At 37.3% G+C, this 25,391-nt stretch overlaps 1 protein-coding gene across 4 annotated transcripts in view; it reads left to right on the plus strand.

Annotated features, from left to right (window-relative positions):
• Positions 1-25,391, plus strand: part of myom3 (myomesin 3) — a 125,641-nt gene that overhangs the window by 60,832 nt on the left and 39,418 nt on the right. For all 4 annotated transcript variants that reach the window (XM_067447848.1, XM_067447846.1, XM_067447849.1 and 1 more), the window contains exons 10-18: positions 53-199; positions 306-467; positions 5,728-5,869; positions 9,246-9,445; positions 9,557-9,610; positions 16,609-16,736; positions 21,067-21,250; positions 23,452-23,626; positions 23,704-23,825. In XM_067447848.1, coding sequence (XP_067303949.1) covers positions 53-199; positions 306-467; positions 5,728-5,869; positions 9,246-9,445; positions 9,557-9,610; positions 16,609-16,736; positions 21,067-21,250; positions 23,452-23,626; positions 23,704-23,825 — 1,314 coding nt within the window. The remainder of the gene's footprint in view (positions 1-52; positions 200-305; positions 468-5,727; positions 5,870-9,245; positions 9,446-9,556; positions 9,611-16,608; positions 16,737-21,066; positions 21,251-23,451; positions 23,627-23,703; positions 23,826-25,391) is intronic.

The following is a 25,391-nucleotide window of genomic DNA, read 5'->3' on the forward strand; positions in this document are numbered from 1 at the left end:
AAAGTATGAGGAACATAATTTTGCTAACTTCCTCTTTTCCTGTTCTTTTCAGTCCTAGTCCCAGTTCCTGAGCCGGATGCTAAGCTGGCCTCCACCTTTCCTCCAACATTTGTGAAAGAGGGTGAAAACTTGGTGCTGCAGTGTAGCTTCTCTTCAGCTTTACTGCCATTCCAGCAGGATGTGACCTGGTACAGAGATGGTGAGACACTATTTTATATCTTTTAAATCTTTAATATCATACTTTTTATGCATGTTGACCTGTCAAAGCAGCTGCTTTTATTCAAAGTGACTTCCTTTGTGATCAGGACAGGCCGTGCGTCAGTCGAGTCGTGTGGAGCTGCAGACGGGCCTGCGATCTGCCAGTCTCACCCTGAAGCGGGTGCACAAGGAACACGAAGGCCTGTACACCATCCGCCTGCGCACCTGGGACGGATCCGTCGAGCACAGTGATTTCGTCTATGTCAAAGGTCAGATCCCAAGCAGAAACATCCCCCAGTTTTTCTTGAAGCCAATAGAGACCGAGCGTATGTAGGCCATGCCCACACCAGGGGGGTAACAATCCAGCGCTCTCCATTGACTTTGTATTGCGTGAGGCTGCCTCGTCATTTCAGACTTATTACAAAAAAAACAGAACAATGTCTAAAAGCTGATATGTGACAAGGTGTGCAGAAAGCAAGCTAAAAAACACATAACTATGTTTTTATAACCTTGACCCCCAAAAAATGAGCAAAGGAGCAAAAATGGATACAGTAAATAAGACGTGAAGCTTTAGCATGAAGAATGGGTCAATTTTGGGACCTTGAATTGTTGATTTATTTTTTATTTTTTTAAATAACTCATTAGTTTACATTATATTAAGCATAATTAAGGGCCTGGCCACTTTCAGTGACAGGTTGATTGCCGTTTGTCTGCTGTCTGTTATTCATTACATTACCTCAGCTCCGGCCACGTTCCGCCTCTGCCTATTTTTGCTCAATCATTCAAAAACGCTGATTTATTCAGTAATAAAAGAAGTGAAGTCTTTGAGTGAGTCATTTATTCATTCAAACCAATTAAAAAAAAAAATGTCATTATAATTTATATATATATATATATATAATATATATATATAATATTATTATTTTTTTATTTTTTTGACAGACCCTTTAGTAATTTACATTATTATTACTGGTGTAATGCAGTGGTTCTCAAAGTGCCCCTAAGGACAGAGGCGCAGAGGTACTGCAGGGGAGGCGGAAAAAAAAACAACAACTGCCAAGTTAACTGACGTCGCATGAAAGATGGATCGATTTATAAAAGATGAGAAAAGCAGTAGACAGACATGTCTCACAGACATCCCAGGCAGGTGCTGGTCATTCAAAGCTAAATACAGAAAATATGAGGCATATCTTGTTCTCAGGGTTAATGTGGTTGGCGAGGAGGAGAGGCTGCGTTCACACCGAATGCAAATAGAGCGTCAAAAAATATACACATTTTTTCATAGGTTGAAAGGGGGGCGTGACCAAAAAAGTTTGAGATGCACTGGTATAACGGATCACAAAACTCACGCTTCGGATCACATTACGGATCATGAGTCACGGATCTGATCATTTTACATGTTATTATATTTAGTTGTCTGTTCACAATCATGATCTCTATTTGAAACAAAAAAAAATCATGATTCTCAATTTATCCAGAATCGTGCAGCTCTAGCTCGACTGTGTTTTTGAGGTGTCATCGCTACAGATTATCTGTGATTGGAGAAATGTAGTGTGTTCCTCCTGTCTGTCCTAATTAAGAAATGTAAAACTCGAAATGAAAAGAACAAGAAATGTAACTCATCAGAGACTTAATTCTCGTGAATCCATGATGTTCTTTCCAGAGCAGAGTTCCCCTGTCAGCGTAAGAATTGAATTTCCTGTCTCATTAAAGGAAGTGGGCCGCTCCATAAGTCTGCAGTGGTAGTAATTAGAAAGCGAGCTTCACTCCACGTCTTCGCTTAATCTCAGAGGAAAAATTTGCATTACAAATCTGCCAGGTAACAGGAAGAAGCCGGAGGTTACTGTTATGAGTCTGTTTCATCCTTGTTGGTGGCGATTAAACAAATAAGAGCGAGAAAATCCCTGCAGCCGTGCTCTTCTAAGAAACTTACTGAAGTAAGTTTAACTTCATTCAAACCATGAACTAATCCAACCAGCTACGAGATGAATCATATTGCAAACTTTGATTTAAAAAAACAAGACTGTATACTTAAAGGTGCACTATGTAGTATTTTTGCAGTAAAATATCCACAATCCAAAAATATATATAAAATTTACAAGAACTACAATCCCATTAAAGGTGAACTATGTAGTATTTTTGCAGTAAAATATCCAAAAACCACTAGGCCAGTGTTATATATTTTGTTCTGTTGAGTACCTACAATATCCCAGATGTTTCCAACTATTTGTAAATTGTGAGAAAATTGCTATTTTAACTAAGGACAGGGACGTTGCAGCATTGCATTTGAGAGAGTCGCCTGTCAATTGCGTCATATCTGCGTTACCCTCGGTTTCGGCTTTTATTTGGCAGGAGCGCTTTATTCTTATCAGTGTGAACAACTGAACGCACGGAGTAACGTCATAACATCGTTTTAAACAAACTTAAATGTATCTAATATGATAAACAGAGCTCCATTACCTCAAAATCATAACCGGAAGAGCGGATCTGTGCAGGCGCCCGGCAAATGAGTCCCGTCCCGTCATAATAAAAGTCCCGGTATTCGCAAGGCGGGTATTTGTTTAACAATCGCTCCAGCAGCTGTGCTCAGGTCCATAACACTCGGTCCTGCTCTGCTTTAGACTACAGTAACGTTAATAACCGCATGCATGAACGTGATTTCTGCCCGAGTCCTATTTTTCACCGGCTGTGATGAGAAGACCACATCTCCCAAGATGCTGCGCTCACACTTTGCGTCATCAAACTACGCATTTGTTTTGCATAGGCGCCCTCCAGTGGACAAAAGCTGCATAGTGCACCTTTAAGCATTGAGAACAGCATAATTGAATTCAAATTATGGAGAAATATTAAAGGGTTACTTCAGTGATTAGCATATGGCTTTGTATCAGTAGAAACCCTGGAGTATAATCAAATGATTGTGCTCAGATGACTTGCCTCATATCCCCCTGAGACGAGAGATTTATGCATTTTATTTCTGCAAAAATTCCTCCGATGACGCAAATTGACGATATTTGCGAATGTTTGGCTAAAGACTACAGCCAGCAGAGGGAGCTATTTCCACATTTTCAACCCGCACATGAGGGATGGAGATCGCACTCACAGCTCAGCTTGGCTCAGGCATTCATGTAAACAGAGCTATGTAAGTGTTTTAACTTCTCATATTAATTTATATGAAAGTGAAGCTTCCAAAGGCATGAACTGAAACGCGCCAGACTGAACGCGTGCTGTGAATGTATGCCACGAGTGCGGTCGCATTTACCTCTGCTCTCATCACGAGAGCTCATCAGCTCATTCGTGACGGTGAATGTAATCTGACTCCTGCAGCGTTTGTGCTGTGACACTCGTGTGGTGACTCGATCATTATATTGAACAGACACGCTTAGTTTTTAATTGTAGTGTCTGTACTCTAACTGGACTGATTTTATGAAGATGAATGCGGTGGTGAGAAAGTGATCAGTGGTTCAGTAGCGGTGACTTTGGGAGTGGCCTCACAGGGCAGCAAAGCATTCTGGGAATTGTTGTCTTTCATCCCCATGAATTCCAAAATAATTGCACATTTCTACTACAATAATGACCCAGTTTAAATACAGATTCAACTTCCCAGCGCTGAAGTACCCCTTTAAACTATGCATTTTAAATGGTTCATTATATATAAAAACCATAGCCTATGTTTTAAGCTTATTGCAAAATATGAATACTAGGCCTGTCAAAGTTAACCCGTTAACGCAAATTCATTTTAACGACACTAAATTTATTAACGCACGTTAACGCTGCGCGCATTTCTGTTTGATCATAGCCCATAGTTGGAGAAATCGGGATAAGCCATAGACGTAAAGGATGCAGCAGCAAACATTAATAGGGAAAGAAAATGGTAATCATTAATATTCTAAACCAAAAGTGCAGTTATTGCCTATAAGCTACCATATTTTCTGTTTAACCATATTAGACACCAGGTCAGAAGAAAAGTCTGTTTACATTGAACACATTCTCTGCAGTCCGAGCACGATGCCCGAATACACTGAAGCTCCCACTCGCTCATGTCTGAGGTAAATCATTGACACATCACCACTTACAGTACATGTGTTATATTGAACTAAATGCATTACAATCGGCTAAAACGAATGCACAGGTTACTCTTCTGAACAAGAACGCTCCGTTTCTCACACTGTTCACGTGAATCGAGGCATAGTTCGGCGCGCACACGCAAAATAGTTCAACAGTTCAATAGAGAGCGCGTGTCTCTTAAAGGGGCCGCACTATATTCCTACTCATTGAATATGGACCTCCTCTGGGTATGGTATGTTACTGGTGCGCTCACAGGTCAACATGACAGCTTTCACTTTACCAGTTTTTCATACGAACTGAGCCCTGTTCTGAACTAAACTGCCAGTAATACCTTTATTTATATTAAGAGAAATCCCTGCTTATTCTCAATTTTCTAGGCTTAAGAGACATGAACAAGTTCTTTGATAAACATCTATGACCTTTGACACATGTCTAGTCTTCATGCTGTTTTATTGATTATTATTGAATAAGTATTATATGGTTTCACTAATAATAAACGTACATTTGCATAAAGCATGCATATTTGTCCATATACCCATATTGATTAGAGTATTAAAAACTTAATTCAAACTTAATTTAAGATACATTTACAACAAATAAAAATCTGTCATTAAATTGTGATTAATCGCGAGTTAACTCATGACAATCATGCGGTTAATCGCGAGTGAACTCATGACAATCATGCGGTTAATCGCGAGTGAACTTGTGACAATCATGCGGTTAATCGCGAGTGAACTCGTGACAATCATGTGGTTAATCGCGAGTGAACTCATGACAATCATGTGGTTAATCGTGATTTTAAAAAATTAATCGTTTGACAGCCCTAATGCATACATAGTCACATTAATCACATTACATTAATCACAGAAAAAAATGTTCAACAACTTATCACAGTTATAGAAATGTAATATTTGGCTCAGGTTTTGTTGTTGGGAAAAAAAAACTAAATAATTTAATTGCTGAATTACCAATTATTAATTGAAATCAAATGTGTATGCAGTAATGCTTCTCCTTAACCAACCTTTGTGAATGTTGAGATCTATTTTACTGTGTCTGAATGATAACTTATAACAGAGTTCCTCCTGGTGTCGATTATAAATCTATTCTCTTTTGTATGTTATATATGTCAAAATCTGTGTAAATAATAGAAAGGTCGCTGATTAACACTTGCAATTCAGTGTCGTGATGGTTTTAAAAATATTCTGAAGGTAGTAAAAAAGGTATTAAAAAGTAGTAAATTTAACTTAAGGATCGCTGTATATACCCTGTGGAAGAGTTCATACCGAGATCTCAGACTTTTAATTGCAAACTTTGGTATCTTGACAAATCTGAGCGCAGTTTGAAACATTGTTGAGATCTCTTCTGAAAAACATCTCAGCTTGAGCTTAATGCATTTTAGGAGAAATATGGGAGTTATTCAATCTGATTTATGATCTTTCCTCCTCTCTGTCTGTGTGTGTGTAGATGGATCTGCTGTGGTGGTCGGTGCTCCAGGTTCTCCTCTACAGCTGGAGTGTTCTGATGTGAACCGAGATTACGTGTTCCTCTCGTGGATGCCTCCCAGTGCAGACGGAGCTGCTGCTGTTCAGGGTTACTTCATCGAGAGGTGAAACATGATCCACGATGTTCATCCACGGTTGCTCTCGGAGCAGCTATTAGCTGTTTCTTTAGGGATAAAACTTAAAATAAAAGACATCTCCATGAAAGATGTCTGATGAGACATCTGAGGTGAGAGAGTACAAGTGCCTAACTTTCCTGTCTCCTAGCAACATGCTGCTTTACTCAACAACGTTCTGCCGGTTTTTGTTCTGTTGTTAGAGATAATTGCATCTTATTACGACTGCAGATGGGGTCCAAAAAGACCCCAAGCATTCAGTCCATCAGTGAAAATGCTTCGGTTTTACATGGGTCTACTTTAATACAATTATTATTTTCATTATAAAATGTATTATCAAAATAAAAAATTTAGCAAATTTTGTTGCTAGGGGGGTTCTAAGTGGTTGTCAGGGCATTGCTAGGGGATTGCAAAGTTCTGAGTGGTTTTTTTATGCATTGCTGTTGCAAGGGGGTTCTGAGTGGTTGCTAGGGGAATGCAGTTCTTTAAAAAAAAAAAAATGCATTGCTGGTGCTGAGACTAGGGGTTCTAAATTGTTACTCGGGTGTTCTAGAGGATTGCAAAGTTCTAGGTGTTTTATGCATTGCTGTTGCTAGGGGGTTCTGAGTGGTTACTTGGGGATTGCAAAGTTCTGGGTGTTTTTATGCATTGCTGTTGCTTGGGTGTTTTGGGTGGTTGCTAGGGTGTTGCTACGTAGATGCTACAGGGTTCCCGCGGGGTCTTAAAAAGTCTTAAATTCAGAAAGTTACATTTAAGGCCTTAAAAAGTCTTAAAAACGCCCAGATTTCCATCCTAGGTCTTAAATTTAATTTACCAAAGTCTTAAAACTTTTACTTCCGTTCAGAAACAAAACCTTTTAGTTTTCTTTACCCGACTGCTTCATGCATTTTTACTCCTTACACTTTTCCTTCAGCTTTTCAGAAAGCTGCGATTGGCAAACGGAAAGGAAGAAATTACCGTAATAAACCATATTTTGGCAAAAAGCGCTATTTGTCTTTAAGGATTTTTTTAAGCGCGCCAAATGTTGAGGATTTACGGTCAAATAGCGCTTTAATATGCTGGCGCCAACACTCGCATTCTAATAGGGTTAAGCGTGATGTATTCTGATGTATTTGATCTGACTGGGTGGGCAGCTGTCAATCTCAGGCCCAACCGTAGATCCGCCCCTATCATAGGTTGGTTGTTTTGTCTGGTCTGGTCTGCACTTGTGTCTACGCGCGTTTTCAAAGAACATGGGTCTTTGCACACTGAGTCCGATATTTTCGCATGCGTTTTTTCGTATTCGTGATCCGAAAAACTTGTCACGCACAGAGACCTTGCACACTGAGTCCGATGCTTATTAATGAATGTGTTACGGAAAAAAACGCAAAACAAGACAAAGTGACGTCTAGTGCGGATGATTTGTTTGTCCTGAGGAGATAATGGGTTCATCTAACGTTACTCCTGTGATCGCGTAGAGAGGAGAGTTTCCCTATCAAGCGGGATTATCCAGATCGACCGATTCAAAATTGCAGTTTCAGTGGCTCAGTTTGATGCTTTGCTAGCGATACTGGAGACATATTTAAAAGAAGACCACTAATTTCTGTGAATCAATTGATCCCGAACACCTGGCAGTATGTCTGGATCCGATCACACACACACACACACACACACAGACAGACAGACAGAGCTTTACAGACCCTTACGGAAAAAAAAAATATTGCAATATATTTGAAAAAATCATGCAATATATTCACATATAACGTTATGGGATTTAATATTTATATTTTCCAATATATTGCAATATATTGAAAGCAGCAATCATTTGTATATTTTCCAATATATTGCATGAATATATAATATATTTTATAATGCCATTAATATATTATTCCATATATTAAAATATATTTCAAGAAAATATATTGGTAAATATATTTTCCTTTCGTAAGGGGAGACTTGATGTGCTATATTATAGCTGTGATTATTATAGCTGTAATATAATAATATTTGTAGCATTTTTGCTAGAATAATATGTATGGTGGCTCTGAGTTGTCAAAACGTCTCAAAATGCGTTTTTACGGATGCGAAAACGCAGAAAATCGAACCTGTTCCAAAAAAAAAATTTTTGACGGACGAAAGTCTCGGAGGCAGTGTGCAAGCGTGATTGACATAACGTGAGGTCGAATTTATTTTTGGAAGTGCGTAAATTATTATTCTAGCAAAAATACCACAAATAATATTATTATATCACAGCTATAATTATAGCACATCAAGTCTCTGTAAAGCTGTGTGTGTGTGTGTGTGTGTGTGTGTGTGTGTGTGTGTGTGTGTGTGTGTGTGTGTGTGTGTGTGTGTGTGTGTGTGTGTGTGTGTGTGAGCCTGTTTATGTGGTTTATGAGGACACAAATTTGTATAACTACATGGGTATTACACTGGTATTACACTATAAATGTGGTTTATGAGGACATATCAAATGTCCTCATAATTCAAACGGCCTTAAAAACATACTAAATTATGTTTTTTTGAGAAAGTAAAAATGCAGAATGTTTCCTGTGATGGGTAGGTTTAGGGGCAGGGGCAGTGTAAGGGGATAGAAAATATGGTTTGTACAGTATAAAAACCATTACGCCTATGGAGAGTCCCTGTAAACCACATAGACCAACATGTGTGTGTGTGTGTGTGTGTGATCGGATCCATAGACATACTGCCAGGTGTTCGGGATCAATTGATTCACGGAAATTAGTGGTCTTCTTTTTAACATGTCTCCAGTATCGCTAGCAAAGCATCAAACTGACACTTTTAATCGGTCGGTCTTGATCCCGCTTGATAAGGAGGGGAAACTCTACGCGATCACAGGAGTCTCTCCACATCTCCTCAGGACAAACAAATTATCCTCACTAGACGTCACTTTGTCTTGTTTTGCGTTTTTATCCCCGTAACGCATTCATTAATACGCATCGGACTCTCTGTGCGTAACGAATTTTTCGGAATACGAAAAACCGCATGCGAAAATATCGGACTCAGTATTTTGATATCAGTTTCTGAGTTTATTTAATGTTTCAATATCTGAATCAATAAAAATAGAATGTTTGAGAGTTTCTGAGATCATTTATAATGCTTTTAGTAATGCGTCGTGTTGGTCTTAAATTTCACTCATAATGGTCTTAAAAGGTCTTAAAAAGGTCTTAAATTTAACTTACTGAAACCTGCAAGAACCCTGTGCTAAGGTGATCTGATTCTATGGTATTTATGGGTGGTTCCTATGGTGTTGCTAAATGAGTGCTAAGGTGTTCTGATAGTTTTCTATGGCAACAGCCGATACTAATAAAGCTGCAAAGTTAATAAATTAATATTGTGATATGCTTGCATCCACATTTCTTTCATGCAGGTGTGACATCGGTGTTGGGAAGTGGGAGCGCTGTAATGACGCCATTCAGAGAGTGTGTCAGTATCCCGTAATGGGACTGAAGGAAAACACAATGTACCAGTTCCGAGTGTGTGCAGTCAACCAGGCAGGTGTTGGACGCCCATCTAAACCCACTGACCCCATCATGACCTCTGACCCCCTGGAGCCCAGCAGGACTATGGGTAAGAACATCTAAATAAAGCCTGCAGGTCATGTATTTACACTGACTCTCATGTGATACTGGCGGCATCCATCTCCATCTCTGATCTCCTCCTCATCTCTCTCTTCTTCAGTGGTGAAGGTGGAGCGCGGGAGAGAGATTGTGATCACTAAAGACCAGCTGGAGGGTGAGTAGATCACAACGCTCACGATTTCAGCTGATGCATTCACTTAAAGAGATAACAAGAAAAACTTCGGCACTCACAGACTAGCTTCACAGCAGAGAAAATTGCATCAAGTCCGTTTAGTCAAAAGGCACAGTGTAGGGTTCACTCTTCAGAGTCATATATCATGCTAAAAGCAAAAGAAACAATTAAGAATAATTTAAATGAAGCCTGCAATATTTTAGGATCATAAACATTTTATATATTGTTACATTATGTTTGACAGTTTAACACAGACATAGTTTAACACAGACATACACACATATATATATATATATATATATATATATATATATATATATATATATATATATATATATATATATATATATATATATACATACACACAGTGAGGAAAATAAGAATTTGAACACACTGCTATTTTGCAAGTTCTCCCACTTGGAAATCATAGAGGGGTCTGAAATTGTCATCGTAGGTGAATGTCCACTCTGAGAGAAATAATCTAAAAAAAAAAATCCAGAAACCGCAATATATGATTTTTAAACTATTTATTTGTATGATACAGCTGAAAAAAAGTTTTTGAACACCTGTCTATCAGCTAGAATTCTGACCCTCAAAGACCTGTTATGCTGTGTTCACACCTTCGCGCGAGTGATTTACATGTTAAGTCAATGCAAATTTTTCAAGCGTCCAACTTCGCGCGAATAGCGCGATTTATTCGCGTCATTCGCGTGCGGTGTGAACGCAGCAAAAATCAGCCTTTAAAATGTCCACCTCTACTCCACTTATTATCCTAAATTAGATGCACCTGTTTGAGGTTGTTAGCTGCATAAAGACACCTGTCCACCCCATACAATCAGTAAGAATCCAACTACTAACATGGCCAAGACCAAAGAGCTGTCCAAAGACACTAGAGACAAAATTGTACACCTCCACAAGGCTGGAAAGGATTATGGGGAAATTGCCGAGCAGCTTGGTGAAAAAAGGTCCACTGTTGGAGCAATCATTAGAAAATGGAGAAAGCTAAACATGACTGTCAATCTCCCTCAGACTTGGGCTCCATGCAAGATCTCACCTTGTGGCGTCTCAATAATCCTAAAAAAGGTGAGAAATCAGCCCAGAACTACACGGGTGGAGCTGGTCAATGACCTGAAAAGAGCTGGGACCACCGTTTCCAAGGTTACTGTTGGTAATACACTAAGATGTCATGGTTTGAAATCATGCATGGCACGGAAGGTTCCCCTGCTTAAACCAGCACACGTCCAGGCCCGTCTTAAGTTTGCCAATGACCATTTGGATGATCCAGAGGAGTCATGGGAGAAAGTCATGTGATCAGATGGGACCAAACTATAACTTTTTGGTCATAATTCCACTAAACGTGTTTGGAGGAAGAAGAATGTTGAGTACCATCCCAAGGACACCATCCCTAACTGTGAAGCATGGGGGTGGTAGCATCATGCTTTGGGGGTGTTTTTCTGCACATGGGACAGGGCGACTGCACTGTATTAAGGAGAGGATGACCAGGACCATGTATTGCGAGATTTTGGTGAACAACCTCCTTCCCTCAGTTAGAGCATTGAAGATGGGTCGAGGCTGGGTCTTCCAACAGGACAATGACCCGAAGTGCACAGCCAGGATAACCAAGGAGTGGCTCTGTAAGAAGCATATCAAGGTTCTGGCATAGCCTAGCCAGTCTCCAGAAGTAAACCCAATCGCGAATCTTTGGAGGGAGCTCAAACTCTGTGTTTCTCAGCAACAGGCCAGAAGCCTGACTGATCTAGAGAAGATCTGTGTGGAGGAGTGCGCCAAAATCTCTCCTGCAGTGTGTGCAAACCTGGTGAAAAACTACTGGAAACTTTGACCTCTGTAATTGCAAACAAAGGATACTGTACCAAATATTAACATTGATTTTCTCAGGTGTTCAAATACTTATTTGCAGCTGTATAGTACAAATAAATAGTACAAACATACATTCACACAATCATACATTGTGATTTCTGGATTTTTTTTTAATTTTTAGATTGTCTCTCTCACAGTGGACGTGCACCTACGATGACAATTTCAGACCTTGGGAGACCTTGTCTCGAACTTGGGAGAACTTGCAAAATAGCAGGGTGTTCAAATACTTATTTTCCTCACTGATATATATACTGTAAAAAATAAAATAAAAAGTCACAGCCTGACATTTTTAAGTATAATTGACTTGGATGTTTGTTATTTCAACTTACAAAATGTGTTGCATCTTGTATAACTTAGAAAAAAAGTTTAACATTTCTTAAAGCTACACTGTGTAACTTCTTTAGTTTATTCTTAGCTAAAAACACTTAGTTCTTTCAAAAATATATGTGCTCATTAATGTACATTTACTTCTTTCAAGTAATAAAGTATTCTTGTAAGTTTATAATATGCCATTGAAAATACATACGGGTGAGGGGTTCGAATGCCGGTCTACATGTTGCCCCTCCATTTTGAAAGTACATTAGCCAAAGAGGGACATACCCGTAAATTCAAGCTTCGCCTTTCGCGTTTTAACACTCGATGGCCATGTCGAATGTGAAGAGGGGGATTGTCATGTTAATCTTGGACTAAATCGGCCACCGTAGGAGTTAAAACAAAATCAGAATTGAGAGGAACAGAAACTATTATTCACTGATGGTCATATACCTTTACACCGCTAGATGGGAGAAAATATCACACAGTGGAGCTTTAACTTATTTTGATGAGTTAAAACAATGAAAAAAAAATGGTCATAACTTTTTGAAAATATCATTTTTTACAGTGTATATGCATTTCGTTCATGATAATTAATATGAATATTAAATAAATACTTTTAAGTTAAATTATATATATATATATATATATATATATATATATATATATATATATATTATTTTACTTATAAAGTATTTATGTAACATGGTAGTATTTAAGTAACAAAAATAAATGTATTACATTAATGAGAATCTAAGACTCACCATTTAGAAAAGTAAGAATTAAAAATGTATTAACTATAATAATATATAATTAAATCCCATAATTATAATATACAATTCAATTTATTTAAATTATATTAAATTAATTATAATTTTTGGACACCAGTGTATCATTGATGTATTAATCTACTAGTCTTTTATATAACTATAGTTTTTATTTCAGTTTTAGCTATTTTAGTACTTTAAGTTAAGCTATAAAAAAATGTGGATTTTTTTCTTTGCAACTAGCTGAAATAAAACAAGTTTATCTTTTTAATATGTATTTGATTTCAGTTTACGTTCAAATAATTTCAAGTAACAGATGTTTTTATGGGTTTGGTTTTAGTTAACAATAATAACTCACCCATGTCAGCAAATTTATTTTTTGTTTTTGTTTTTCATATTTGGAGGTAAAATATGACCTGGACATGATCTTGACAGGATTTATGAGATTCGCCCTTTTAAACTATTGATTTGTTGCTCCCGCTGTCTCTTTTGAGACGTATTTCTTTTTCATGTATTAACCACCCTAAAACATTTATAGCTCAGACAGTTATGATGATGAATTTGCTCTGTTTCAGAGGGCAGATCTGATATAAAGCATTCACAGGTGGTCTGTGCTCCCCGGTATGGCAATACCCATAAAGACTTGGGCAGTTTTATAAGCATTCAGCATTAAAAAGATGATGATATGTCTCTGAAGCCGAGCTGCTAACTGCCATGGCAACACCAGGGACTCATGGGCCATTATCATGTGCCGTTAAGAGCCGATAAGAACCTGCTCTTTTTAAAAAGAATGAGTGGTTTTAGTGTGTCCGTGTCCGTGTGTGGGTTTGGTTCAGGTATACCCTACATTATGGGGACAAAATGGACATGTTTTTCTATCCCAGTGGGGACTTCAACCTGAAAGAACACACTCATAAAGACTCATGTCACTGTGGGTACCTAAATTGAAGTCTCCATGGGTAAAAAAGCTTATAAATCATTCCAAATGAAAATGCAGAAAGTTTTCTGTGATGTGTAGGTTTAGGTGTAGGGTCAGTGTAAGGGAATAGAATATATAGTTTGTACATTATAAAAACCATTACGTCTATAGAGAGTCCCCACAAAGATAGTGCACCAGAGAGAGTGTGTGTGTGTGCGTGTGTGTTTTGCATTCATGCACGGAAACTTTTAGAGGAGCAGCTGGATTTCCTAATGCATTGCATGCAAACCAAAAATCCATAAAGTAATTTAACTGTAATCCACACTGCATGCATCCTCATATTATGGGCGGCCACACTAGACAAATTAGATCTGTTCCAAACCTAGTTGGCTACCTTGCTGTCTATGATCTACATGGGCTGTTGCCTTCTAATGCAGCATCCTAAATGAATCACAATTGATTAAAGTAGAGTGTGCTGAATACTGCCATACATTAAAAATACTTAATTCTCCAAATATTCATATTGATATTTTCATATTGATAATTTTATATTGAATATTTGGCCACTAATTAAATGTATAAACAAAAAAAGGATTTTTATTTATGCATTATTTTGTTTGTGGAATATTTATCTATGATTTACTAAACTAATAATAAAATGCATTTGTGCAACATTTGTGGACTATTGAGAATATATATTATATCCTTGAAAAGAAATTGTGCTGACATCTTATAGCATTAACATCACAATGTGCACATCCCAATTTATATCATAGGATGTGCGATGTTAAGTTAGTAAGGATCGTTGTGTGTGTGTTCAGGTATTCCCTACATTATTGGGACAAAATTTGTGTGAGTGTGGGGGGGAATTCTAGCCTGGATGCCAGCCGAACTTAGCCCCGCCTACAAAAATTTTAGGTCGGGCAGTTCGGTCTGGCCTTGCTCCATAGAGGAGTAATTATCTCCGAACAGAAACTGTTCAGACCAATGAAATCATCAGAGCGGGCTTTAGACGATGACGGACAGATGATCAACAGAAATGTAATCATCACGTCATCAAAGGCGCTTGGATTATATTTACTCGAATCCTAAACGGAGAGCTTGTTTGTATCTGCATTCACCTTCACTATTTCTCTCAAAAATGATGATCATGTTGGGTAAGTACTCTGTGTATCAATAAATTCTTTTATTTTTTTACAACACCGGCTAAGATCGTTTATTCCAGCGCACGTGCAGACAGGGTTGCCAAGTTTTTACAACAAAATCCGCCAACTACTAGCCCTAAACAATAGCTTCCCGGGAGGGTTCTCTGGAAAAAAATGGTGTTTGGGGGTAAAATGTGTTATTTTGGCAAGGTTGCCTGCTAAAATTCGCACTCATGGGTCTATATATCAGATAATAGTCACAACAACCCGCGGAAAAAAACACAGACTTGGCAACACAGTGCAGTTGAGCTCTGTCTGTTGACATTTGACAATGCGTCGCTTCGTTGCTCTGATTAGTTGTAAGTCTATCCAATTGATGTCTTTTCTGGTTCGGTTGAAACACGCCCCATAATCACAGCCCAATGGAGCAGTTTCAGACTCAAATTGAGTATGACCACGTCAGGCTAGGGGCATTCAGGTATGCCCTATGGGTGTATGTTTGTGTGTGTGATCAATGTAACTTTAAATGCACAATATAGTACGATATTTGGGTTAAAATATTCAAAAACCACAAGAACAATGTTATATATTTTGTTGACTTGTGTACTTGCATTATCCCAGATGTTTCCAAGAATGTTTAAATCCAGAGAAATAAGCGATTTTAACCAGGACACAAGCCGCCCCGATTCTTTTCCACCGGCTGTAAGGCGGTGCGACAACTCCCAAGATTCTGTGCTTAATCTCAGCGTCATCAAGCTATGGCTTTTTTTTTTGTATAGCCTCTAGTGGCGAAAAACTACATAGTGTGCCTTTAAAGAGTTAGTTCACCCAAAAACAAAAATTTCTGTCAATAATTACTTACCCTCATGTCGTTCGACACCCGTCAGACCTCCGTTCATCTTCGGAACACAGATGAAGATATTAGTGTTGATATCCGATGGCTCAGAAAGGCCTTCATTGACACCAATGTCATTTCCTCTCTCAAGACCCATAAAGGCACTAAAGACGGCGTTACAAAGCCCATCTCACTACAGCGGCTCTACAATCATTACATGAAGTGACGAGAATAGTTTTTTGTGTGCAAAAAAACTAATAACGACTTGTCTAGAGATGGGCTGAATTGAAAACAAAGCTTTGAACGGTTATGAATCGGCGTATTGATTCATGATTCGCATCGTGTGTCAAACCACCAAACTCCTGAAATCACGTGACATTGGTGATCTGAATCATGATTTTGATTCGTTTGAGCTGTTTGAGTCTTTGTTCGACATTAGGGTAAGTAATTAATGACAGAATTTTAATTTTTGGGTGAACTAACCCTTTAACAAAGATTAGTTATATTTAGGCCTAATTTATGCAGTGAGAACTATGCAGTGATATTTTATGTTTGATTATTTAATCTCTGCACCTGAATACTGTTACCTGCAAAACACAAAGCACTGTTTATTTCATATCTTTGTTCTATTGTATTTATCCATGCATGTCATTTTCCTATGCCGATGCAATCACCTAGAAAATCATTTTCATCTTTCTAAATAGAGCTATCTGGTGAAATTGTTTTCATATCGCATTATGTATCTTAGAAAAATGCAGTGTCCATTTTTTTTCCAATATCGGCAACCCTAATGTTTATGCTTATTTTGTTTGGAATATTTATTTATAATTTACTGAGCTATAATTTGCATTTGTGCAATGTTAAGACAAATGGAGCTGCCATTTTTATTTCGATGAAAATGCTGAGAAAAGCAATATTACAGGTCAAATACTGAATGGCCTCATTGTGTTGCTATGATACATTTGTTGTTCTAACCCATATTTATATTTAGTGAAAAATAGGTATCTTTTGTATTTCTTTGACCCTACCTTTACCCATTCTCCATCAGTCCCTCGCTCTCCTGCTCTTTTCTGCATGCTCTCTGTTACCCTGCGTTCTCAGTCTTTCCCCTCTGCCGCCTGCAGGTGAAATCCGAGTGCCGTCCCCCCCCACTGATGTGCGAGTTTGTGAGCTTAGCGACACCTACGCTGTGCTGAGCTGGACTGAACCGGATCCGCGGGGCAGAGAGCCTCTCACCTACTTCGTGGAGCGGGTGAGAGTTGACCTTCGTCCCACGCACTGCTAGCAGTTCAGCTCATTAAGACTGGCCCTGCGGGGGTCCTACGCTACTGCGTTTGTAGTTTTTATCCTCGATTGCAGGCCTTAAAGTTGCGTTGGCTTTACACACTGAGCCAGCGGACCAAATTAACACTGCACTTTGACGAGTCGTCTAATTAGAGACCGTGAATGCCGTGTCCTGGGTGGCAGCAGGTGCAAAGCGAGCAGTTCATTAAAAGTATAGAGATCTTAAAGCAGCTCATCCGAGTTATGTGACGACTGCATAATGTGTTTCCTTCTGACCTCAAAGCACATGCTTGCTGATTTTCTGAGATTTTGCTTCAGTCTGAATATGTGACTGAGTTGGCCGAACTGATTTATTGCAATCCATACACAAAACTTTTGGGCGCTCTGTTTGAAAACTGATCCAAGTAGAAACCCAAAGCTAAGTTAATTGGAAAGAGCACATTTTGGTTTGTTGGCTTGTTGAATTCCTAATTTTTAGGTTGTTTCGAGTGTAAATATAAATGTTAGGTTCATTTTATCTAGCTTGATGGGTTTGGTGTTTTTTTAATATTATTTTCTATTATAGTATTTGTTCCTATTTTGAGTTTTTATTGAAAAAAAGTTCATTTTAATTCAGTTTAATTTTATTTGTAATTTATGTGCTTTTGACAATTTTATTAGTTTTTGTTTAAATATTTAGTTTAGCTTTAATTTATTTGAACATCAACATCTGTAGTTTTTTTTTAAGTTTAAGGTTTCGTGTAATATTTTATTTTATTTCAATTGCTGAAAATTATTTTTAGGCAGCAGACATTTTGCACAAGGATCTCATCACACCCTTAATTCACACTATGTAAAAATAGCAGTATTTTCTTTGCAATAAGTGTAAACAGATGCTAAATATGTGGATGATAAATAGTGGCAGTTGTACATTAAACGATATGCAATAATGACATGGAGTGTAATACAGTGTCTATTCACACCAAGTGCAAATAGTGTGCCTTGTTGGCAAGTGCTATTCGCACTAGCTCCACGTATCAATGCCTGGCTGTGCCAAACAAGATTTTAAAAAAAGCCCATAATTGAGCATTTTCAGTGGCGCAATCAGTAAAGCGTATGCATGGCTAATAGATCACTGTTTTGTCGCGATCAACACGGTTTCCAATCCACCTTTTGCAAAGGTCGCTCTTCTCTCTTTTCTCATCACAAATTACATCGGAAAGGCATTTATTTTCCATAAAAATTAAAGCTACACTGTGTAACTTTTTTAGTTTATTCTTAGCTAAAAACACTTAGTTCTTTCAAAAATATATGTGCTCATTAATGTATATTTACTTTTTTCAAGTAATAATGCATTCTCGTAATTTTATAATATACCATTGAAAATACATACGTGTTGAGGGTTCGGATGGCGGTCGCCATGTTGCTCCTCCATCTTGAAAGTACATTTGCCAAAGAGGGACATACCCGTAAATACAAGCTTCGCTTTCGCGTTTTTACACTCGATGGCCGTGTCGAATGTGAAGAGGAGGATTGCTTGAGGCTGCTATATGATGATGGAGGATCACTCTTAAGCCCCTTTCACACTGCATGTCGGACCCGCAATATTCCCGGAACATTGCCGGGTCGCCTTCTGTGTGAAAGCAACCACGTCCCGGCATTGATTACCGAATTCGACCCGGGTCGGGGACCTTAACATTGCGGGATATGTATCAGAGTCGCCAAGGAAGCGGAAAAGAGAATTAAGACGGCAACACAACGGGCAAATCAACAAGCCAAAAGTAAATATTGGAGTGGCCTTTCCAAGATGGAAAGAGCTCATGAGGAGCAACGATTTTAAAAAGAACGCCGACGTTGCCTGCTTTCTTCTCGACAGGTAATATTAATTCAGCCTATTCGTGTATATTGGAAGTTTTATTGTTGCTTGGCTAATTATATCATGGTGTGCTGAGCATAACACTAGAACGACGTCTAGGATAGTTTTCTTCGCGTCAATGATGAAAAAGTATTGTTTACCTTGTAACATAAATCCGTGTTCTATGACGGATAACATGAGATTAATATTTGAATTGCATTATAATTTGTTTGCCTTACGCTAGTGGTGTTGTACAATATACAGAATAATGATAGCACTGATAAAAGTTACTTTACCAAGATTAGCTTGCATTCGTCTGGGAACCTGATAGCTGCTGTTAGCAATGAACTGGTTAAAAATAACGAAAACGTAAAACTATTATTCATTTTACATAGATTAATTTGATCATAGATCATTTGGTAAATTAAATAACTGCAAATTATAATAGTTTCCAAAAATTACCCAAATCACTTGAGTTGAAGCAACACTCACCGAAGAGGTCGAACTGGAAGCCGTGACTAAATCGCCCACCGTAGGAGTTGAAACGAAATCGAAATTGAGAGGAACAGAAACTATTATTCACTGATGGTCATATACCTTTACACCGCTAGATGGGGGAAAATATCACACAGTGGAGCTTTAAGAAAATATTCTAAATGTGGAAATAAAGTGCTTAACAAAATAAAAGAATAACAAAATAGTAACAAAATAAAAGCATTTATTGGTTAGGGATAGGTGTAGAGAGGGCTTTTAGTGTCCCTTTAAGGTGGCATCCATTTAATAATTTAAATACAAATAATAATTTACACCGTTATTATTATTGTACACCTTTTGTTGTTGTACACCTTTTAATGTACAACAATACTGAAGTGCAAGAAGTGTGTGTCGGTCAAAATAAATGATAAATTACATGTAATTACTATTTATATGGCAGAGAACTGCTACTTTTATATGGTGTAAATAGAATATATCACTATTTTCATTTAGTAAATAGAATCTACAGCTGTTTGCATTAGTGTAAATATTATATATAGCTAAAAAAGTGATTTTCACTTGGTGTAAATAGCAACTAGATTCTTTTTACGCTTGGGACAATAAAGCTACACCTACCCCTAACCCATAAACACTTTATTATTAAGCACACCGTAGACACTTTATTTACACTTTGTAAATATTTTCATAATTTTTATTGAAAATAAATGCTTTTCCGATCTGATATGTGATTTGAAAAAGAAAGTATACCAAGTTCGGAAAAAGGTGGATTTGAGCTCAATTTGTGTCAACTTCATGCCACATGCCTTACCCCTACACTATTGCTCTTGTTGACAATCCGGCATCTTCAGTCGTTTCGTCTGCCCCAACCTGACGCCAGTGGATGGAGTTAGTGTAAATGCCAACAAGACGTACTATTTGCACTTAGAGTAAATAGGCACTCCGGTACTGCCAATCGTTTTAGTTTTGGTTTTATTTGACCATAACAACACTGCATAGGTTCAGTATGAAAAATCATCCTGATAATGCGTCATTGCATTGCTAGTTGCATTGCATCACTAGCTCTACTGTATACATGGTGTATATCTGTGTTTGTACAAATCCAGTAACTCTAGCAGATATTAAATTAGCTTGATAGAAAGTTCATGTTACAGAACAAATAAAATGACCCAACAGCCATTTTTTTAAGTTTAGCTTCTCAGATTCTCATGTTCAAGGCCTTCAGCACAGCAAAAGATCAGGGTCCTTCTGGCTTTTTGAGGGGAGTTTTAAAGTTTCACATCATCTCTTTGTGACTCACAGTGTAAAAGTGCTGGCAGTAATCCGTTCTCAGAGCAGAGGACACAGAATCTTCCAATATACGACACAAAAAAGAGCCCCAACCGCTTGCCGACTCTGTAATGAACAGGAGAAACCACACACTGCCAGAGGACATGGACTTTATTGGACTTTTTATAAGAAGCACCATAATAAAACTGTCTAGTTCATCGGGATCATCTGAAATTTGTGGGGGCAGAAATACATATATATGAAAAAGATTTAAATGTCCATTTACCACCGGGCAAGTTTTATTAAGAGAATATTGCAATAGTTTATCATCATGGAGACTACCTACTTTATGCCGTTTTAATTTACAGTTTAAAAAAATTTGATTGTACATTTTATTTAATTTTTTAACTGTAAATTACAATTGCATGAAGTAGGTAGTTCCCATGATGGTTAAATAATAAATCATAAAAATAAATATTATAGCGAATGTTGCAATACTTAATTTACACAGAGATTTTCTACTTTATGCAAGTGTAATTTAAAGTAAAATAATATACTGTATACAGTATGTATATAAATATATACAGAACAGAAACACATCCCAGGAAAAACACATACTTGCAAACTATTTACTTTGAATTTCAGAAAAATGATCAATCATAATACATACATGTAAAGATGCATTGACTGTTGGTTATTTCAGTCCATTACAGGGAAGGAGAGCTGGCATCTGGCTAGTATGGATATGACGGTGCTGTCCACTAGATTTGCTGCGTTTGACCAGCAGAAGGGGAAGTCGTACTCTTACCGTGTTCGTTCAGTCAACAAGTACGGAATCAGCGAGCCATCCCTTCCCAGCGAACCCGTCTCACTGGGACAACCACTAGGTGAACATTTTCACACATTTACGCTCATCCCATTTCATTTTCTTTATTCCGTGCAACATCAAATGATACAGTCTCACTGATGCTTAGAATTAAACAGTCCAAATAGTTTGAAAATAATAATATGGATGCCTTAAAATAGATTTAAATGGAGTTTAACCTTGTAAAAAAGCATACTTTAAAAAGAGTACTTAAAGTGTTAAAGGGTTAGTTCACCCAAAAATGAAATGTATGTCATTAATGACTCACCCTAATGTCGTTCCACACCCGTAAGACCTCCGTTCATCTTCAGAACACAGTTTTATGATATTTTATATTTAGTCCGAGAGTTTTCTGTTCCTCAATTGAATGTATGCACACTATACTGTCCATGTCCAGAAAGGGAATAAAAACATCATCAAAGTAGTCCATATGAGACATCAGTGGGTTAATTAGAATCTCTTGAAGCACCGAAAATACATTTTGTTTAAAAAAAAATCAAAAACTACGACTTTATTCAGCATTGTCTTCTCTTCTGCGTTTGTTTTCAATCGTCAAATAAAGATTCAAACGTTTGTGAATCAGTGAATCGATCAATGATTCGGATCACGTGTCAAACTGCTGAAATCACCTGACATTGGCGATCCGAATCTTGAATCAATACACAACTGTTTGTCACAACTGTTTGAATCTTTATTTGAGGACTGAGAACAAACAGGAAGCGAAGATCTAGCGTAGTTCTAACTAACTAACTGATGTCTCATATGGTCTACTTTGATGATGTTTTTATTCCCTTTCTGGACATGGGCAATAAAGTGTGCATACACTTAGATACGCTGTCGGACTAAATATAAAATATCTTAAACTGTGTTCTGAAGATGAACGGAGGTCTTACGGGTGAGGAACGACATTAGGGTGAGTCATTAATGACATAGATTTCATTTTGGGGTGAACTAAACTTTTAAGGAAATAAAATACTTTAAAAGAATATGCTTGTAATGTTTTGTAAAGTTTTCAGACACTTAACTGCATGTTATTTACAATTAAATTAAAATGTATTATAGTTTAAATTGATATTAAATGCATTTAGTTAAAATTAAGAGTGCTTTTTAACCCACTTAAGCAGGATTTTTTGTAAATATTTATTTAAAATTTCATAATTAATTATATTGTCTTAGAATTTTTGTTAAATGTATTGATTTAACATTTATGGTAAACTAAAATGTACTTTAATGCCATTTATATTTAAACTCATATGCCATGCATTTAAATATATTTGTAATAGTGCTGTTAAATCGATTAATATACACTACTAGTCAAAAGATTGATAACCTTACTATTTTTAATGTTTTGAAAGAAGTCTCTTCTGCTCATCAAGTCTGCATTTATTTGATCCAAAGTAAAGCAAAAACACTATTATTGTGAAATATTTTTACAGTTTAAAATAACTTTTTCTATTTGACTATATTTTAAAATATTATTTATTTATTCTTGTGATCAAAGCTGTATTTTCAGCATCATTCCTCCAGTCTTCAGTGTCACATGATCCTTCACAAATCAGTCTGATATGAGGATTTTTTTTTTCATGATTATTTCTTTATACGTTCAAAAGAACAGCATTTACATTTACAAAAGCTTTCTATTTCTGATAAATACAGATCTTTTGAACTTTCATCAAAGAATCCTGAAAAACATTCATAATAATCATAAATGTTTCTTGAGCAGTAATCCTCATATTAGAATGATTTCTACAGGATCATGTGACACTGAAGACTGGAGTAATGATCACAGGAATAAATGACATTTTAAAATATATTCAAATAGAAAATGGTTATTTTACATTTTAATAATATTTCACAATATTACCATAATACATATACATACATAAATGCAGCCTTGGCTGGAAGAGTCTACTTTAAAAGGTTACTTCAGCGATTTAGCATATGGCTTTGAATCGGTAGAAACCCTGGAGTATATTCGAATGATCGTGCTTCTCTCCCACCCCGCAACTGTTAGGTTACCCACATCCTTCAAAAATATATCCTTTTGTGTTCAGCAGAAGAAAGACCTTCATACAGGTGTGGGACAACTTGAGGGAGAGTAAATGATGACAGAATTTTTTTACTTTTGGTGAACTATCCCTTTAAGCGGACTTCTTTTTCACAAGGGTATTGTGTATGTAAAGTAGTACAGCTCAGTGTGTGTTTTGTTCTAATGTGTTTTAGGAGTTCCCGACACACCAAACAGCATCCTGCCCACCCGAGACACTAACAGCTCGGTGCTACTGCAGTGGAAGGAGCCTAAAATGACAGAGGGCATTGTGGGATACTACCTGTACTGTAGTGAAGTTGGAAGTGGACAGTGGAAGACCATCAACAACAAGCCCATCACCAAAACCAGGTCTCTATTCTGTTTAAGAGGCAATTATTACTACAGAATCCCAATATTCCTACTAAAAACGGGTTTTCTTCGCTCAGGTTTACAGTTCATGGCCTGAAGACCAATAAAGAGTATGTATTCAGGGTGAAGTCTGCGGGACTGGCGGGAAACAGCATCTACTCGGACGAGTCTCCTGCCATTCGAGTCAAATCAGCGATATGTAAGTGTAAACGTCCTGCGAACCGGACGAGAGCACGCAGCCAGACAAGCTTTAAATAAGACGCCGTCTTGTCTAAAGTGCTGCCGGCTGTCTGCTTGAGCTCCAGAAAACTGTTTACGGCCTCAGTGTTCATTTATAATTCTATGAATGAGCTTCCTGCATGGAGAGAGACAGCAGGTGAACTCTTTTGTTCTTTTTGGTTAGTGAGCAACCACCCAGAACATCCTAGCAATCATATATCAATGTGCAGATAATTTCTCATAAGGCATTAGCGAGCTCATATTCATGCTCCAGAAATCACCCACAGCCCTCAAACATTCTCTTTAGGAAATGTAAAAACCTGCTGGTGATTGTATTCTGCAGCAAGTAAAGTACATATTCATAAGCTTCATTATGTGGGGAAAAGCAGAAGAGGTGTGCAGACATGATGCAGTCATGATCAAAGACGAGCTTGTTACTCAAGAGATGAAGAAGTGGAGTCGTTCTGTGTCTGGCTCAATCCTGACAGTAATAGGCTGTTGTCTGACGGTTAGCTTTTCTATTTGTAGCGTCTGATTGTGAGTGGCACACCTGCTCTGATGTGGGTTGAGATCAGGACAGATGCTCCATCTTATCATCAAACACCAGAGATGCTTGAACCACATGTTACTGCTGATCAAACATGTGATCACATTATCCTTTACAGAAAACAAATCAAGTGTTTTCATTAATTATTAGGTTGACCAGAGGTTCCCATCATCCTCTGAACCTGCATTAGAAGTAACACTAGTTGCAGTGATTGTACATCATATATTTTTAGTTAAACCCTGGTGTGTTTCTTCCCTCTTTGGAGGCACTTCTCTTCAGCTTCCTTGCATTTTGAATGGTATCAAATGCAAATGACAGGAAATAAACTAGATTTGAATTTCCCAAAGGAAGTTGCCTTGCTTGCAAGTCAGCAAAAAAGTTTTGGCAAGTTTAGTTCAAGTTTAGTTTAGTGTAGTCAGTGTTTCTGTGTAAATGAAATGCTGCATTGGAGACTTTATGCCAAATCTGCAATGTTTAAGTGAGTCTGCATGGCTGAATTAATTGCGGTAATTTAATACTTTAAAAGCAGGATGTTATAGGAACATTAATAATGTGTTGTTGCAAAAACACTAATAAATACAGTGAAGCGTGCATTTATGTGTGAATTTAAAGTTAAAGAATTGCAGACACATTTAATTTATTACATTTTAACACAAAATAGATTGGAACCTACAATCAGCAATGTTATTCCAAATATAATATTTTTAAGCTAAGCAATCTGATTTACATTCCGTGGGCAACAGAATAGTAATATTACACGCCTAATTTGCATAAGGTTTATTATCTTAAACCAAAAATGTAAAAAAAAAAAAAAAAATTAAAATGTTTCTATATATTTTTTTAAAGATAATTCAAAATGTTGCCTTGTTGAAGCACATACAATTACTAACTGGAAATAAATAAATACTAAAAATATTTATAAATTAAGCCTTACTATTACTATTTATGTTTAATATATTTTATATTTTAGTTTACTTTCAATAATAAAAAGGATCACAA

This window comes from Pseudorasbora parva, chromosome 7 (assembly GCF_024679245.1).
Source record: "Pseudorasbora parva isolate DD20220531a chromosome 7, ASM2467924v1, whole genome shotgun sequence".
Lineage (NCBI taxonomy): Eukaryota > Metazoa > Chordata > Actinopteri > Cypriniformes > Gobionidae > Pseudorasbora > Pseudorasbora parva.